At 41.8% G+C, this 16,631-nt stretch overlaps 1 protein-coding gene across 1 annotated transcript; it reads left to right on the top strand.

Annotated features, from left to right (window-relative positions):
- Positions 1 to 1,288: 1,288 nt before the first annotated feature.
- Positions 1,289 to 12,016, top strand: LOC308080233 (protein NLRC3-like; the record flags this gene model as incomplete). Its single annotated transcript, XM_080422009.1, has 7 exons — positions 1,289 to 1,331; positions 1,659 to 1,721; positions 2,923 to 4,720; positions 5,275 to 5,448; positions 8,099 to 8,248; positions 8,355 to 8,405; positions 11,998 to 12,016. 7 exons carry the CDS (start codon positions 1,289 to 1,291, stop codon positions 12,014 to 12,016), a joined length of 2,298 nt encoding a protein of 765 aa, XP_080278135.1.
- Positions 12,017 to 16,631: the final 4,615 nt, after the last annotated feature.

The following is a 16,631-nucleotide window of genomic DNA, read 5'->3' on the forward strand; positions in this document are numbered from 1 at the left end:
AGCGGATTGAACGCTGGTGGTTTTCCTTCCATGCTGGCTGGGTCCAGATGGCCAGATCTTACTGTTAAGGCTGGTGTGTGTGAGTGACCCAAGCGCACAGCAAAGAGGAGACGTAATTTAGGTGAAGCCCGTGGGCGTATTTATTCACAGTTTGGGTGGAAAGGTAGTGGAGTGAGTGGAGGTGGTGTGGGTTGGTAGCTCCGTGGTTAGCACAGCTCAGCTGGGGATCCGGAAGACTGGAGAGGAGAGGAGAGGCAGGGTTAGTGACAATTCAACAGAGAGAGGACAATGCACAGCAACTGAGTGAAGTTTAACTGGCTAGTTCTATATCACTGGAAAACTTTAGTTTGGATAGCTCTAGTTTACCAACCGTAGACTGGTTAAGATCTGGCACGGAGTGACGTGCAGACTGGGCTCTTGTAGTGGCAGCAGTTGATTGTGGGATGGAAGACAGGTGCGGCGATTGCTGAGGGAGAGCAGGTGTGCTGAGTTGAGCCATGGAGTAGTCAGTGAGGGGGAGGGGCCGAGAATGTGAAGGTGAGGAGGAGTGAGCCGTAACACATACAGACACTTTAAACTCTTTCAGCCTGGAGTATTAGTTATTTGGGCATCATTAGTGTAGCTATTAAAGCCATGAGCAGATCTACAAGGAAAGCTCACACCCCTTGTGAGCTTGTAGATCTTCTAAGTTCACCAGGCTATTTGAATGCATTCGCCACACGTTTTTTAGCTTTGCTCTCTCTCAAACAAATTGCTGTAGATGATAAATTGGCAACAGCAGCTGCAGCGCTTTTTTTTTGTGCAAACTGTTAATACAGTATTCAATTAAAGCTACAAAGAGCACATAAGTGTTTTAGCTGAGCTTCATCAAAAATGCTGCCAGCTTAACATGAGAATGCACGACACATTTACATACCTCGACGTGCTTAGACCCCCCTGTCTCCTAACTCCTAAAATCTCCAAAAAATAGTTTTTCTCTCTGTATCTGAGACCAGTGGTTGGTCACTTTTAGACGCCCACTCCTCCCACAGCGAAAGACATTAATTAATTTTGTCAGATTGAAAGTTCAGTGACGAATGAGAACAAAGAAGTGGTAAAAAAAAAAGACCGGATCTGAGCAATGAGAAGTAAATAGGAACCGTTCTCCCGCAAATCCACCATTTGATCGCCTGGTCGGCCTTTGCTGGAGATTTATGGCCGCTCACGGGTGTCCGGGAGCAGACGCTAATTCCCGGGAGACTCCCGGAACTTCCGGGAGAGGTGGGATGTCTGTGTAAACACAAGACACATGCTTGTGAAGATGGGCGGAGATATGAAACTGGAACACAATGGTAGCCAACGGAATGCGATCATGCTAACATGTAACATTCATGTAAATACAGCTTCTAACAAAAAATAAATACTCCCTTTTTAGACATAAATCAAACGCATTTGCAGACCTGTTATGTGAAGATTGTACAACAATTGAACTCTGTTAATATTGAAAAAAACAAAAAACAAAACAAAACAAAATGTAACTTATTTTCTTATTTTCTGCTGTTTTACAACACACAAGTTCTGTCCCTTTCTGCTGGACCAAGACACATGCATACGTGTCCAAATAAGCCAACAGCTGAAACCTCATAGTTATGTTATGTTACCGTGTTTGAAATTCTCAGATCGTTTGAAGAAGATGTTTTCTTCACGTCCAGGGTTTGAGACTGTGCAGGTTGATCTTTATGGTGAGTGAGTTTAAGAACTTTATTTGAGCAGTTTGTGATGTGAATTACTCTAGAATTGAATCAGCAACTCATTTATACTCAGGTATGACCATAACAACCATAACACATGATATGTGTGTGTTCATAATAATCCTTCAATCATCTATTGTTCCTGCTGACTGTGACGACTGGCAGAGAGTTGTTATAAAGTGACAATATTTGGTGTTGTTATTATTCACACTGTTGTATATTTCAACAAAGCAGAGATGCAGGCCATCACATTTTTATCCTCATCCGTGTTGGGAAAATGATTACTGATTATTATTTCAATGCATATGAATGCACTTAACACATTCGGTGCCGAAACCGTAAAATCACGTGTTTTACTGCAAAAGACATGGCTCCCCATCCGCTTCCGTTCTATCTCCTTGCAAAAAACCTCTGTAGCTCCGAAACTTTTTCCGGTGGGGAAAACAAGTCATTTTGCACGATCACTCCGCCATTGTGACTCGCGTGAGAGATGTTATCATTCCAGGCGTTAGCCAGGACCATCGTGCACCGTGCACGCATGCATTGTTTTTCATGGATTGCTCGTCGTGGAGTCTTGAGCTTTAAACAGCGCAGCGCAGCGCAGCGCAGCGCAGCGCAGCGGTGAGATTTCTGGCACTGAACGTAATCTGTGATTATAAAATTCTGGAACCGAATGTGTTAATACTAAATAAGACCTATCAATAATCTTTTCACAGAACTAGTAATATGACCTAAATAATTTACTTTCACCCTTTACTGTATAATGGCTTGCTATTCTGTTGTAATACTGTACTTTATTCACATCCTGGGTGGACTGATTTGTGTGTGTGTGTGTGTGTGTGTGTGTGTGTGTGTGTGTGTGTGTGTGTGTGTGTGTGTGTGTGTGTGTGTGTGTGTGTGTGTGTGTGTGTGTGTGTGTACTCACAGTGATAATAATACTGGTGATTAATTACAAAACATCAGGAAGTCCTAATCTTCAACTATTGTTTAACATTTTTCCAAATTGTGTATACAATTTTTTCTTTTTTTTATCATAGTCAATAGTTTTGATAATATGACATTAAATGGAAGAATTCCATAGATCAACTACTACAGCAGCAGGAACATGATAGAAATATCAAGACCTGTCAGTGGAGGACCATTAGTACCATAACATGAACTTAATGATGTCCTCTGTTCTTTTATCATTTAGACATTCCTGCTCATTCATATCAACATCAACTCAAGTCTATTCTGGAGAACAAGTTCAAGTGTCTGTTGGAGTGGATCACAAAAAAAGGGGAAAAAACACTTCTGAATAAGATCTTCACAGAGGTTTACATCACAGTGGGAGGGAGTGGAGAGGTCAATAAAGAACATGAGGTCAGACAGATTGAAACAGCATGCAGGAAACCAGCCGGACCAGAAATACCAATCAAATTAGAAGACATCTTTAAGCCTTTACCTGGAAAAGATGAACCAAGAACAGTGATGACGAAGGGAGTCGCTGGCATCGGTAAAACAGTCTTAACTCAGAAATACACTCTGGACTGGGCACAAGACAAAGCCAACCACAATGTGGACTTTGTGTTTCCTTTCACTTTCCGAGCACTGAATTTAGAGGAGGGGAAGAATTACAGTTTGGTAGGCCTCCTTCGTCACTTTTTTGGTGAAATCAAGGAAGAAGTGATCTCCAACTTTAAACGGTCCAAAGTTGTCTTCATCTTTGATGGATTAGATGAGTGTCGGATTCCTCTACAGTTCCAGAACAATGAAATTTGGACTGATGTCACAAAACCAACCTCAGTGGATATGTTGATCACAAACCTCATCAAGGGAAACCTGCTTCCCTCTGCTCGCATCTGGATAACAACACGACCTGCAGCAGCCGCTCTGATCCCAGATCAGTATGTTGACAGGGTGACAGAGGTGAGAGGGTTCACTAACCCCCAGAAGGAGGAGTACTTCATGAAGACATTCAGTGACGAGAACCAGGCCAGAACAATCATTTCACACATCCAGACATCACGAAGCCTTCACATCATGTGCCACATCCCAGTCTTCTGTTGGATCACTGCTAAAGTTCTGGAAGACATGCTGAGAAGTCAAGGTCTTTGGCGCAGGCAAAGACCTTTGGCACTGCCAAAGACCTTGACTAATATGTACATCCACTTCATGAAGGTTCTGTCCAGACAAGCAAGCAACAAGAAAAGTGTCAAATATCAGACACATTCTTCTTTTGTGACAGACATCCGTCTAGTCATTCTGTCTCTGGCAAAACTGGCTTTTGTACAGCTGGAGAAAGGCAACCTGATCTTCTATGAAGAAGACCTGGCAGAGTGTGGTATTGAGAGCAGTGATGCAGCGGTACACACAGGAATGTTCACACAGATCTTTAAAGAGGAGCATGTAATGGACGAGGACACTGTGTTCTGCTTTGTCCATCTGAGCGTTCAGGAGTTTCTGGCTGCTCTTCATGTCTTCATCACATTCATCAACAGTGGTGTCAACCTACTGTCAGAGCCACAACAAACCTCATATGAACCTAACATAGATCACCTCTACCAGTGTGCTGTAAACAAGGCCTTGCAGAGTCCAAATGGACAGTGGGACTTGTTCCTCCGTTTCCTGCTGGGCCTCTCAGTGGAGACCAATCAGAACCTCTTACAAAAACTGTTGGGACAGACAGGAAGTAGATCACAGACCAGTCAGAAAACAGTCGAATACATCAAGGATAAGATCAGGAACAATGTCTCTACAGAGAGAAGCATCAATCTGTTCCACTGTCTGAATGAGATGAATGATGATTCTCTAGTGGAGGACATCCAACGGTCCCTGAGCTCAGGAAAACTCTCCAAACAGAACCTCTCTCCTGCTCAGTGGTCAGCTATAGCCGCCATGTTGCTGTCATCAGGAAAGGATCTGGACGTGTTTGACCTGAAGAAATACCAAGCGTCAGAGGAGGCTCTTCTGGGGCTGCTGCCAGTGGTCCAAGCCTCCAATAAAGCTATGTAGGTGAACTTATAACTTCATACATTTAATATACTATTTCATTTGTTCTGTTATATGAAAGAAAATACAAGTATTTAACCGTTTATGCCCTATATTCTTTGTCATATGACAAATAGTGAAAATGGTAGATCTGCCAGCTCACAGCACACTACTGTGTGTTGTGTGTGTGTGTTGTGTGTGTGTGTGTGTGTGTGTGTGTGTGTGTGTGTGTGTGTGTGTGTGTGTGTGTGTGTGTGTGTGGTGTGTGTGTGTGTGTGTGTGTGTGTGTGGTGTGTGCGTGCGTGCGTGCTGCATGCATGTACATGCACAACACAGTTGTAAAAAACAGACAGAACTTTCACAATTTATTTTACTGACAGAAAAACATGCAAAGAAATTTATGGAATGGGAATGAAAATATAATGATAAAATAATTATAAAATAGTTAAAATATAAGGTATACAATTCTTAATTTAAACATTTTAAAACTTAATCTAATAATTGGATGTTTCATGTATTATGTGAACATATTGGTTTCATCATGAACAGTAATTAGAACATTACTGTTTTCCAGGCTGAGTGGCTGTAACCTTTCAGAGAGATGCTGTAAGGAGATATCAAAAGTTCTCAGCTCCAGCTCCTCTAGTTTGAAGGAAATGGACCTCAACGACAATGATATAAAGGATTCCGGAGTAAAAGACCTCTCTGAAGGACTGGGGAGTCCACACTGTACACTGGAGAAACTCAGGTCAGTATTCCCTTTCCTGTTCAACAGGTGACCCTTTTAATGCTGGAGTAAAGACACATGGAGCTTACCTGAATTAATTCACTTGTTTTGTCTTTCTGTGTTGGCGGTGGTGGGGGTGTCTGTGATTCTTATGTGAAGAGGGAGAGGCCATCAAGAGTACAAATGTATTCTTACTGGTCTGTCATTTCTATAGAAAATGGCAACAGGAAGAGCAAAGACAAAGACCTCCTATTATTACAACATCCCAATAGTCCGACTAACATTAGGTTAGTGTGAGGTTAGGGATAGGGATAGTTACGGTTGCACTTGAAATGATTCAAACCCCACTGCAAATCTGGTTTATTAGCAAATTTCACAAACTGTCAACTGTATGAAATAAACAAATCAAACAAGAACTGTGTAAATAGCTCAACACAACTCATATTATGAGTGATTTCTCCAAATTCAACACAAAATGACACTTTTAATGACTATTGCCGTATCAGAATTATTAAAATCCTTCATGTCAAGTGTCTTTAACTCATTCAGTGCCAGACTTATTTCTGGCTGTATTGTCCCAGTGCCAGGATTTTGCTATTTTCTTACCTTTTCAAGTAGTCACAGAATATACATCTCCAGTATGATTGATCCCCTGATGGTTAATAATCACTTAGAGTTTTCATGTGTGGTTTCACAAATGTCAAAGAGATCATCGCGACCTTGTTGGCATTTGTTGTTTGATGTTTGAAAATAGCATGTTTCTCTCAAAAATACATGGTAAAACACAGGAAAATTAGTTTTTTGTCTCTGTTTATTGCCAGACCCAGAGGGTCGGCCTACATGAGGCTTTGTCGGTCGGTCTGTCCCTCTTTTCCTCGGTCTGTCCCTCTTTTCCTCTGCACACACGCCATGCGAAGTCCGGCCATTCAGATTTCAACCACTAGGGGTCAGGCAGTACCAGGTCTCCTGGTTCCCTTGTTTTTTAATACATCGTAGAGCACACAATGTATTATGACCTGCTGTAAACGTGATGCATAGCCAGGAACCAGCTTCTGGCAGCATTCCTGTGGCATTTTAGCGTATTCACTTAATGTCACAAAGACTAAAGACATGTGTATTGATTTTAGACGATCTCCACCAGCTCCTCAGAGTAGTGTCATAAATGGCCAGACAGTGGATTTGGTAACCACTTATAAATATCTCGGCTCCATTATTGATAATCGTCTGAAATTTGATTTCAATACTGAAATGGTGTGTAAGAAGGGTCAACAGCGCCTCTTCTGTTTAAGGAAGCTAGCCAAATTTCAGATGGATAAGTCATTGATGATTTTATTCTACAGAGCTTTCATAGAGTCTGTTATTTCATTTCATCACATAATTTACTTTTCAGATAGCGTTTGGATAGAATTTAGTTGTTTAACTTCATATACGTGGTCAATTTGTCATGAAAGAGCCTATTTAAAAATAAAAATTCAGAGAACCGGCAGGGGCGGGCAGTTCCGCGAATTGTATCCGAATAAAGTAACCTATATTCGGCATGGCCCGTTTAGAGTCCCCTTAACTCTATGGAAGTCCTCCGTGCGTCACCCCCTGGTGGTCGGGGAAACGAACTGCTGGAGTTTTTTTCTTTGTTTATCTCTGAATCGCCTACAATCCCTTTAAAACCCTGCAGCTAAAAACGTACCTACTTCCATTCGTGCCATCAATAATGGAAGCAGGAGGAGGTAGCTATTAGTAGCTATATTAGTAGCTGCACATAGAGGTCTATTTTTTATGATATAAGATCTAGACAAGCAGCAGAATTGTATTGAAACTAGAGGTTCTGGCCACTATGCGGCCCTCATTTCTAGTAGCCTGGCCTGCATATCGATTAACATTTCACACCTCACATGTTGGCTACACGTTTGGTTTACAGGCCGAACACTGTTTAGGAAATGGTTACATTTACACTGTTGAGTAAAAACATTATAGCCTATATAAACACTGAGCCGACTGAGGATTTTACTTCTGTTCTGATGAGGGTTTAAAAATAAAAGTCAAATGCCACTCCCATCTCACAGGTATACTACGCTTCATTTGGCTTTGAAGCAGAAAATAAAATGTAATACTTGGAACGAATTTGTGTGTTTGTGAGGAAAATATGGCAAGTGGCAAGCAAGCCATGTAGTTAAATACCAGCACTGCTCATTTGCGTCAATGAGTAAAGATTGTAGACTCCTTTTCAACTTTGTAGCTGTGAGGCTGTGAAGTTGCCTCAAGCTATCCTCCCGTTGTCACTGTCTAATCCCATAGCCTGCGGTTACACCGTAACCATGACAACACAGGCCATGAGCGTAAGAGTGATAACAGATCCCATAGGCCGAACGGACCCCGAGTGGTGCGTAACTGAGCGAAAATATGTCAGAAAGAACAAAAACAAATGCATGCATAACATTTAAAAGTACACTATCGAAAGGCGACAGGCATGATTGATATTTTGGCTAAACTGTGTAGGAAATTGGACAGGTGGTCTGCTCGAACATAGCTGCAACATAGCAGAGAAAACGGTAATATATGCCCCGCCCCTTTAGCGATTTGTATTAATAGAATGTGTGTGTGTGTGTGTGTGTGTGTGTGTGTGTGTGTGTGTGTGTGTGTGTGTGTGTGTGTGTGTGTGCGTGCGTGCGTATAGGTTGTCGGGCTGTATGGTCTCAGAGGAAGGCTGTTCTTATCTGGTCTCAGCTCTGAAATCCAACTCCCATCTAAAAGTGTTGGAGTTGAACTACAATCATCTAGGAAACGGAGTGGATCTACTGTCTACTCTATCACTGGAGACTCTAAGGTATGGAGAGACCTGTTGCCAATATGCAAATATATGTCGGTAATAGTTTTTTTATTATCATCAAAGACAATATGCAGGCTTGACTTTGTCTTTGCCTCACCCCCAGTGTCAACCATAGTGGAGAGATGAGACTGAGACCAGGTGTGAGGAAGTGTAAGTGTTTTTTCTGTTTTATTCATGAAATCAAAGCAGCACAAATCCATGTAGATGAACAGCTCATAAACACAGCAGCATGTGACATTCACCCATTAATATCTTACTGTGAATTTAAATTATAACTATAATGTGTTGATACTAATTTAAACTATGCAATATCTCACTTCCTAGGGTTTATTTCAAATTCCAGCTTATACCTTTGCTTTCCACATATGATTCTAGAATTATAAAAATGTATACCTTTACTCAAATTTAGCTGAGTCATTGTCTCCGCCAGGCCGAAAGGCATGGCCGAGACTATGTTTTGCCCCCTGTCTGTCTGTCTGTCTGTCTGTCCTTCCGTCCGTCCGTCCGTCCGTCCTTCTGTCTGCAACCAGCTAATCTCCACCACCGGTGGCCCGGTCGATGTGAAACTGTGCACACACACTCCCTGGATGCCACAGCAGAACCTCTGCCCCACATTTTTCAGATCAGCCTGTCATAGCGCCACCATGAGGCCGACTTTTGCAAAACACATTTTTTGATATTACTCCTACAGATTTTGTCCAAAAACACGCAAATCTGTACACAGTATCTCGTCATGTGATCAACACGGATCTGTCCAATTTTCCATATTTCATCCTGCTTTGGCTAATGTTGCCTTCCAAAGTTTGCAGGATTGGGCCGTTTTGAACAAAATGCCTCAAATCGTAAACACAGCATTTGATTTCCGTGAAATTTTGCCCACACATTCCCACTAGGCCGAGGAAGAAATGCCACTTGACAATGTTCAAATCAGCTTCATGGTGCTGTATAACAGTTTTTACCTGCCTACCAGGAGGCTGACTTTTGTAAAACAAATTGTTTGCTATTACTCTTTCAGATTCTGTCCAAAAATCACGTAAATCGGTGCACAGTATCTCTATAGTTATGTGATGAGTTTGCAGGATAGGTTCGTTTTGAACAAAATGCCTCAAATTATTAACACAGCGTGCAATTTCCGTTACATTTTGCTCGCACATTCCCACTAGGCCGAGGAAGAAATGCCACTGTTTCCACATTGGCCTGTTATAGCGCCACCAGCAGGTCTAATTTAACAAAACACATTTTTGGAACAAAATGCCTCAAATCATGAATGCAGTTTGAATGCCGTGAAAGGCCTAAGAAGAAATGGCACCCTTTTCACAGTGGCCTATTATAGCGCTACCAGGAGGCCACAATAACCTACCTGACTGACCTGGCGGAGACCTGTGCTCCGAGGAGCACTTTTTCTAGTTGTTTACTGTTTTTCCTCATATTTGTGGTCTTTTGAGTCACTAGTTAACTTCTGCTTTTGTTGTTTGTCATACATTCTGGGCTGATCCCATGTCCAAATGACCTTTAGTCTAATTATCTCCCATCATCACTTTAATGGGTAATGTTTTACACAAACTGAAATGCAGATGTCATTCATCAACATAAAACAATCAGTTTTCAATTCCACACTTATAGCATAACCAACAATTAATTCCATCATTCATATAAGTATCAGATCAATATCAGATCACAGATAACTTCTCGTCCATTTCATTAGTAGATATGCATACAGTAGCTATAGTTCCTCTTTTGTGTCCAAATATCCAGTTTTGCTAATTGTGTTTTGGGGGTGTGATGTATGGTAATCCACTTTCATAAGCCAAAGTACAGGATGCACCTGCCCTGTACTTTTCTAATTGCTTTCGTCATTAACCACTTCTGCATTTCTCCTTCATCTGACCCATCACACCTTTGAATTCAGTGATCTTTCTGCCAGTAAATCTCTTGCCTCACACCTTAACACTTAAGCACCACAAATATTTATATTTGGCATTCAGCATTAAGCAGCAAAAATGAATCTTCTTCATTGCAACTCGTATGAGCACCACAGTTCTATACACTCATTCTCCTTGTTCTTGAGGCTGAGGGGGATCCTCAGCAGGTGATGAGTGGGTATAGAGTGGTGTTTATGGAGAATAGGAGATTTCATCCAGAGCAAAGGGGTAAATAGGGGGACTTGGGGTGGTAGGGGATATGGGGCCGTAGGGTAATAGTGCTGAGCCTGTAGAGCATCTGTCTCCTTTTCTGCTTCATCCTGCACTTCCTGCTCTTCTATCCCACTCATCTCTTCCCTCTCCCTCCTTCCCTTAATTGCATCACTGTTGCCTCTAGTTGTCTCAAATACTTCCAGCTTTCTCTTTCCATATAGTCACTGTTCTGATCTTTCCTCTGACTTGAGCTGTTGGTGGCAGCAGCCACACAGGGCCTACAACCTTCTTGTATCCCCTCTGCCATGCCCTCCTCACTGTTGCTGGATACCACTATTGCCTCACTGACGGCCTGATTCCTTGCATACTGTAGGACTGCCACTGGTCCTATATTTGAAGTGATCTGTATGTGGTCTGTATGTTGTGACTGTATGTTAGGTGTAGTGGCCGGTGTCTCAAGATAGTAGTAGTAGTTTATTTTGGTCATTAAAGAAAAATACAATGTATTCAATTCATATGAATCTGTGAAACAGACCAAAAAGGTGTAGGCTGAAGCCAATGGCTTATTGTGCCTACCCTTTTCACATTTAAGTCAAAGATCAAACGTAAAGAAAATACTACAAAAAGAAAAAAGAAACAAAAGAAAAGAAAAAAAACATATGATAGACTTCGATTTACAAAAGAGAAACACAACTAACTGACAAGTTTTTTTTATCACATATCAACATTCATATATCATACTATGTTAAAGTATAATATTAATATAGTATGCAGTGTTGTGCCTGAACGCGTTCAATGAACGACCGTTCATGAACTCGTTCATGTTTTGGGCGAACGTGAACTGAACGTACTGTATTTCCGCAAGATGAACGTTATTGTGAACGCGTTCATTTTGGCGTTTGTGAACGTCTCTCTCTAACAGTATAACTTCGTTCAAGAGTTTGCCAGATTTCCAAGAGCCTTCCAGGCGAAAACCCAGCTAAAACACTCGGTAAATCTCCCGTTTCATTGTTATAGAATACAGCTCTGCCAGCCAGCCTACTGGCATAGATTTACATATCACGGTCATTCTCACGTTTCATTGGTATAATATCAGCTGGCAGCCAGCCTATTTGCTCCGCATTGCTGAGGGTTATTTGCAAGTGTTTTGTTTAGTCTGGAAAACTCACCCCAAAACACGCTCGCCCCCATTTTTTTTCTTGTATTTGTTTTACTGAGGTTAAGGTTAGAAATAAGTTCAGGGTTAGCCATAGTTTTACTGAGGTTAAGTTTAGGAATAAGATTAGGTTTTGGCACTGCTTCATTGAGGTAACGTTTAGGAATAAAGTTAGGGTTAGACATAGTTTACTGAGGTTACGTTTAGGAATACCAGGTGAATACCGCCGGATTTCCCCCGGGGCGACTGTGTTTTGGGGCGAGCGTTTTGGTATTCACACTGAGTTCATAAAAAAAAAGTTGCATTGACAACTGTCATGCATTTTGCACTGTGTGTACAGTATGTGTAATACTAATACCCAATTGAGAACAAAATAACAGCAGCAGAGCTATCCAGTCCCTACTATGTCCATGAGTCTTCTCTTCTCTTCCTCTCTCTCTGTTTTATTCTTTCAGATATGCCAGTGTAGATTAGATATACATTAGGACAATTTAACTCAGGAACAATTCATTCAACAAAAACCTAAGAAAAAGATAATCTAAACATGAAAAAATAAAAACAATTGTAAAGAAAAAGATGATGAAATACAATCATTCATGAATGGTCTTTGTTTCCCTAAATAAAGGGGGTCCGCAGCTAAAAGAGTTAATAGAGCATCAAAATATGTTTAAACCCCTTTAAACCTACTTTACACTATATTCTAAAGTAGTCAATCTACAAGCTCATAGCTTGTATTTTCTAAACATTTTGAAAAATCTGGAATAATCTTGGGGGGTCCCTGGCACAAAATATTTTGAGAAGGGGGTCTGTGCTGTGTGTGGTTCTATAAAGGTTGTGGCAATAATTGTTACAAATAAAATAGCTCGCAGCAACGTATTGAAAGAAAAAAAAACGAAACTAGTTATTTTTTTGTTCAACTTTTTGAATTATTAACTATGAACTGAACTAGTTCATTTTAAAATGTGTGAACTGAACTAGTTATGTAGAAAGTGAACTTTCCCAACACTGATAGTATGTAATATATGGTTCCTTCATCCTTGATAATATATAATACTATAATAATAATTTGAATAATAAATAATACAATAGTACCTTGCTTTTAACTACTATAGAGTACATTATATGGTTATAGCATTACTTTATAATTATTAATATATAATTAATAAGATATCATTACATAGCTTCCTTGCAGTATTAATAATTCACATCAATGTTCTATATTATCTATTATTCTAGACTTTTACATTTGTTTTGATTTCTTAACTGAGCTCATCTTTTTTAGTTAATCGTCGAAGCTGTTTAACCCTCTGACACTTTATTGTTGGTTCTTGCCTTAGTCTCTTTAATATTCCAAAGCCCCTTGGGTTATACCGGCTCTCTCTAGGCCCAAACAGCTCCTGGATACAGCATGGAAGCAGATGGTTATGTGCCTTATACATTATGACTTCAGTATTAAGTTCAACAAGATCATGTAGTTTTAGGGTGTTTGATTGAATGAAAAGTGGATTTGTTGGTGCGTTGTAGTCTGTATGGTTGACAATTCTAATTGCTTTCTTCTGGAGTACTGTACATATATTGAATTATACATTTGTAATGTAATGTAATGTAATACTTTACTTAACTAACATTTGAATACAGTCCTTTTACATGTAACTAGATGTTCTAGTTGTTAGGGTTAGGGCTGATAAGAGCAATGGTCACCGAAGTATGGCCATTTGAAGTGTTAAACACTGCTATAGCACTGCTGCTGAGCAGTGATGCACTTACAGCACCCAGGTCCACTGTCATACCTGTGTGACCTTGCGTTCGGGAGGCAGGAGAAAATAAATGATCAGAGTGGGGGACAAATTGCAATGTCACCCACATCCGGTGGTCGGATCGACTTCCGCTGGACTTTGCTGCTGGATTCCTTGTACCTCAAAATGGGGGGGGAGGGGGGGGGGGAAAGGCAGAGTTTCTGGTGTCTGCAACCACTTCCTGGTTAAACCAGTGAACTGATCCACTTCCGGGTTGCACCATTGAACTCCACACCCCTCAGAGAGTATGTGGGTGAAGTTTCAAGGCAATCCGACAAACCAGAAGTAGGAAGAAAAAAAAAGGAAGTGGTCATATTTTATTAAATTGAAAGTGTGTGGGACCACCCACCAAGTTTGGAGCCTGTAGTATGCTGGGAACTGGAGTTATAGCTGTTTAAACTCCAGCCAATAGGAAAGAAGAGGGGGCGGGGCTTCAGTAATTTCAGCCCATCCTGTAAGACCACCTACCAATTTTGAAGGCTTTAGCATACTGGGAACTGGAGTTATGGTTGTTTAAATCCCAGCCAATAGCAACACAGAGGGGGCGGGGCTTCAGTAATTACAGCCCATCCTGTAAGAGCACCTACCAAGCTTGTGGCCTTTACCATGCTGGGAACTGGAGTTATGGCTGTTTAAACCCCAGCCAATAGGAACATAGAGGGGGCGGAGCAATAGTGCGTCTGTGGCACCCAGGGGACCCCGGTGGGGCCAAGCCCCCAGAACCAAGCCCGGTAGAACATTGAAGATGCCTGCTGTTGCAATACTTTTGCATTTAAAACACCACTGCGCATGCTTCTACCGTTTGAAACCCTAGTGCGCCTGCTAGCTGCTCAAGTCTTCCGCATTTGGGAACCGAAATTTGGTGCTGAAATAAAAAAGATGCGGAAGTAGAGCGTTCTTCCAGGTGCTTCAAACGCTGGTGAGCAACTTGCATCGAAATGAATAGCTGGGTTCGGGGCTGTCCGTCCTCTAGATACAGTATTATAACTCCATGGGTGGAGCCCTTGGGTGCCACACGTTAGTGATGAGCGGGTCGACCCATAACCCGCGGGACCCGCGGGTCAACCCGCGGCGTGGGTGGGTCGAGTCAGGATTTCAGAGGCAATTATGCGGGCTGTGGGTGAGCGGGTCAGCCGCTCTCAAAAAAATAAATTAAAAAAAACTGTTTTGAACAACATGCTTGTTTTTCTAGCCCATGACAATGTTGTGCTATACTGTAGACATTTAACGCGACTTTGGGTACTTAAAAGAGCGCTATATAATATATATATATTCCCACCGCGGGTCGCGGGGCGGGTTGAGCCATAGATTTTTATATGGGTTCGCGGGCGGGTTGAGGCGGGTTGGGTTCCGTGGCGGGTTGGGTCATGAAAAAACCCGACCCGCACATCACTACCACACGTGGTCCCTGCTGTAAGGATAAGGATAATTCCTTTTAACAGGTCGTTCATGAAAGTCCTTGCGGTCTTGTTTCCAATGAGAACCTGTGAGCAATTGGGGTTAAAAGTCTTGCTCAGGGACAAATTTCATATCATCGGCACATATGCTGGGATAGCCTGGAATCGAACCTGGGGCAACCAGGGCCAGCTCTGGTTCCCTAGGCGGGCTCACTAACCACTCAGCTATGGCCGCCCCATGTGAGCCACAGTAGCCTGTCCCAGCCTGCTGTGGTCCCAATCAATTATCCAGTTCTAGGCAACATAGAGGGGGGGGGGGACTTTTTTCTTATTTCCACACAACAGCTCTAAGGTGTATTAAAGACATAGTTCAATGTTGAAAATGAGTGGTCTCCCCCTTTAAGTGTAAATAGTATTTTATGTGTTGGTCCTGAAAGTAAAAAAGTACCATGTACAGTACAGATATTTATTAAATGTACTCAAGTACAATACTCACATCAGTATAATATTCAGGTGACGATGAGGATTCTTCTTCTTTATTATTTGTATTATTATTATGATGATGATGATGTATTTTATTAAGTTGTATATCTCTAAGGAGGCACGGTGGCGCAGTCGGTAGCGCTGTCGCCTCACAGCTAGAAGGTCCTGGGTTCGATTCCCGCCGGGGACGCTGTGGGCGCTGGGGGCGTGTCTTCTCCTCCGCGTCATCAGCGCCCATACCCTAGGTGGGGTTGGCAAAAGGGCCTACTCTGTGTGGAGTTTGCATGTTCTCCCCGTGTCTCCTAGGGTAGTTAATACCCTCACAAAAACATGTAGTAATCCTGGTCACTATACCGCCTCCCCCATGACAGCCGGGGCGCCTAATGGAGGGGAAGGGAACTGGTTGGAATAACGTGTTCCTTCCACGCGCTACGTCCAACCAGGGAAACTCCCCCCTGTCAGGTGACAAGAAGGTCAGTTGGCTCTCATGCCTGAAGGAAGCATGAGCTCGGCCCTGGCCTCCCTACTGTGGGGGACTGGTGTAGTGCTGGTGTAGGGCTGGTGTAGCGCCCAGGATCACTTAGGAAATTGGCACCGGGTGAAAAAAATGGGTTACAAAAATCGTGGGATAAAAATGTAGTAAAAAAAAAAAGTTGTATATCTCTAGAGCATACATGGGCAACTGGCGGCCCAGGGGCCACATGCGGCCCCCACCTTCACTTAATGCGGCCCGCAGGTTAATATCGGAATACTGATATATTATTGATTTCAGCTGTTACTATTCCAAACATGACCCGCTTTAATTACTTCAGTCTATATTAGTAGCTTAATGACTAGTATTACAATTCTATTGTCTTTTTTATGTCCAATGTATTTGTATTTAAGTTCATAATGTTAACATAAGTATAACTAATTGCATTTGAAATTAAATACAAATTTAACTTTTCAGGATTCCAATTAAAAAATAGCACCAAAAAAAATCCAAGCAAAATAGCAGATCTACAAGCTCAAAACGCGTCGCACTGCGACGCGTTTTGAGCTTGTAGATCGGCTATTTTTGCTGCTTTTGTGTGACATAGAATGGCATTTTTAAAAGTTAAAATACGGAGATAAGAGGTTTTTGCCCGACAGTATATGCAATGTGGCCCTCAGGAGTGAGTGTAGAACCGTACACAGTACACTTTTATGTTTTGCGGGGGTCACAATAATGTGCAGAGAGAGAGAGTTTTCCGGAGCAGGGTGGCTTGGTATGAATTAATTCATACAAATGTAAACTTTGATCACAAGGTTCAATGAAAAAAGGTGACAACCTGAGTCTGCAGTGTTTGATTCTTCCAACGTAATAGAATGTTGGTGATAAAGTCAGGTATAGGACTAAACAGGGATGAGTATAGTATAGATTTGATTTGTACA

This window comes from Gymnoscopelus braueri, assembly GCF_963280865.1.
Source record: "Gymnoscopelus braueri genome assembly, chromosome: 24".
Taxonomy (NCBI): Eukaryota; Metazoa; Chordata; class Actinopteri; order Myctophiformes; family Myctophidae; genus Gymnoscopelus; species Gymnoscopelus braueri.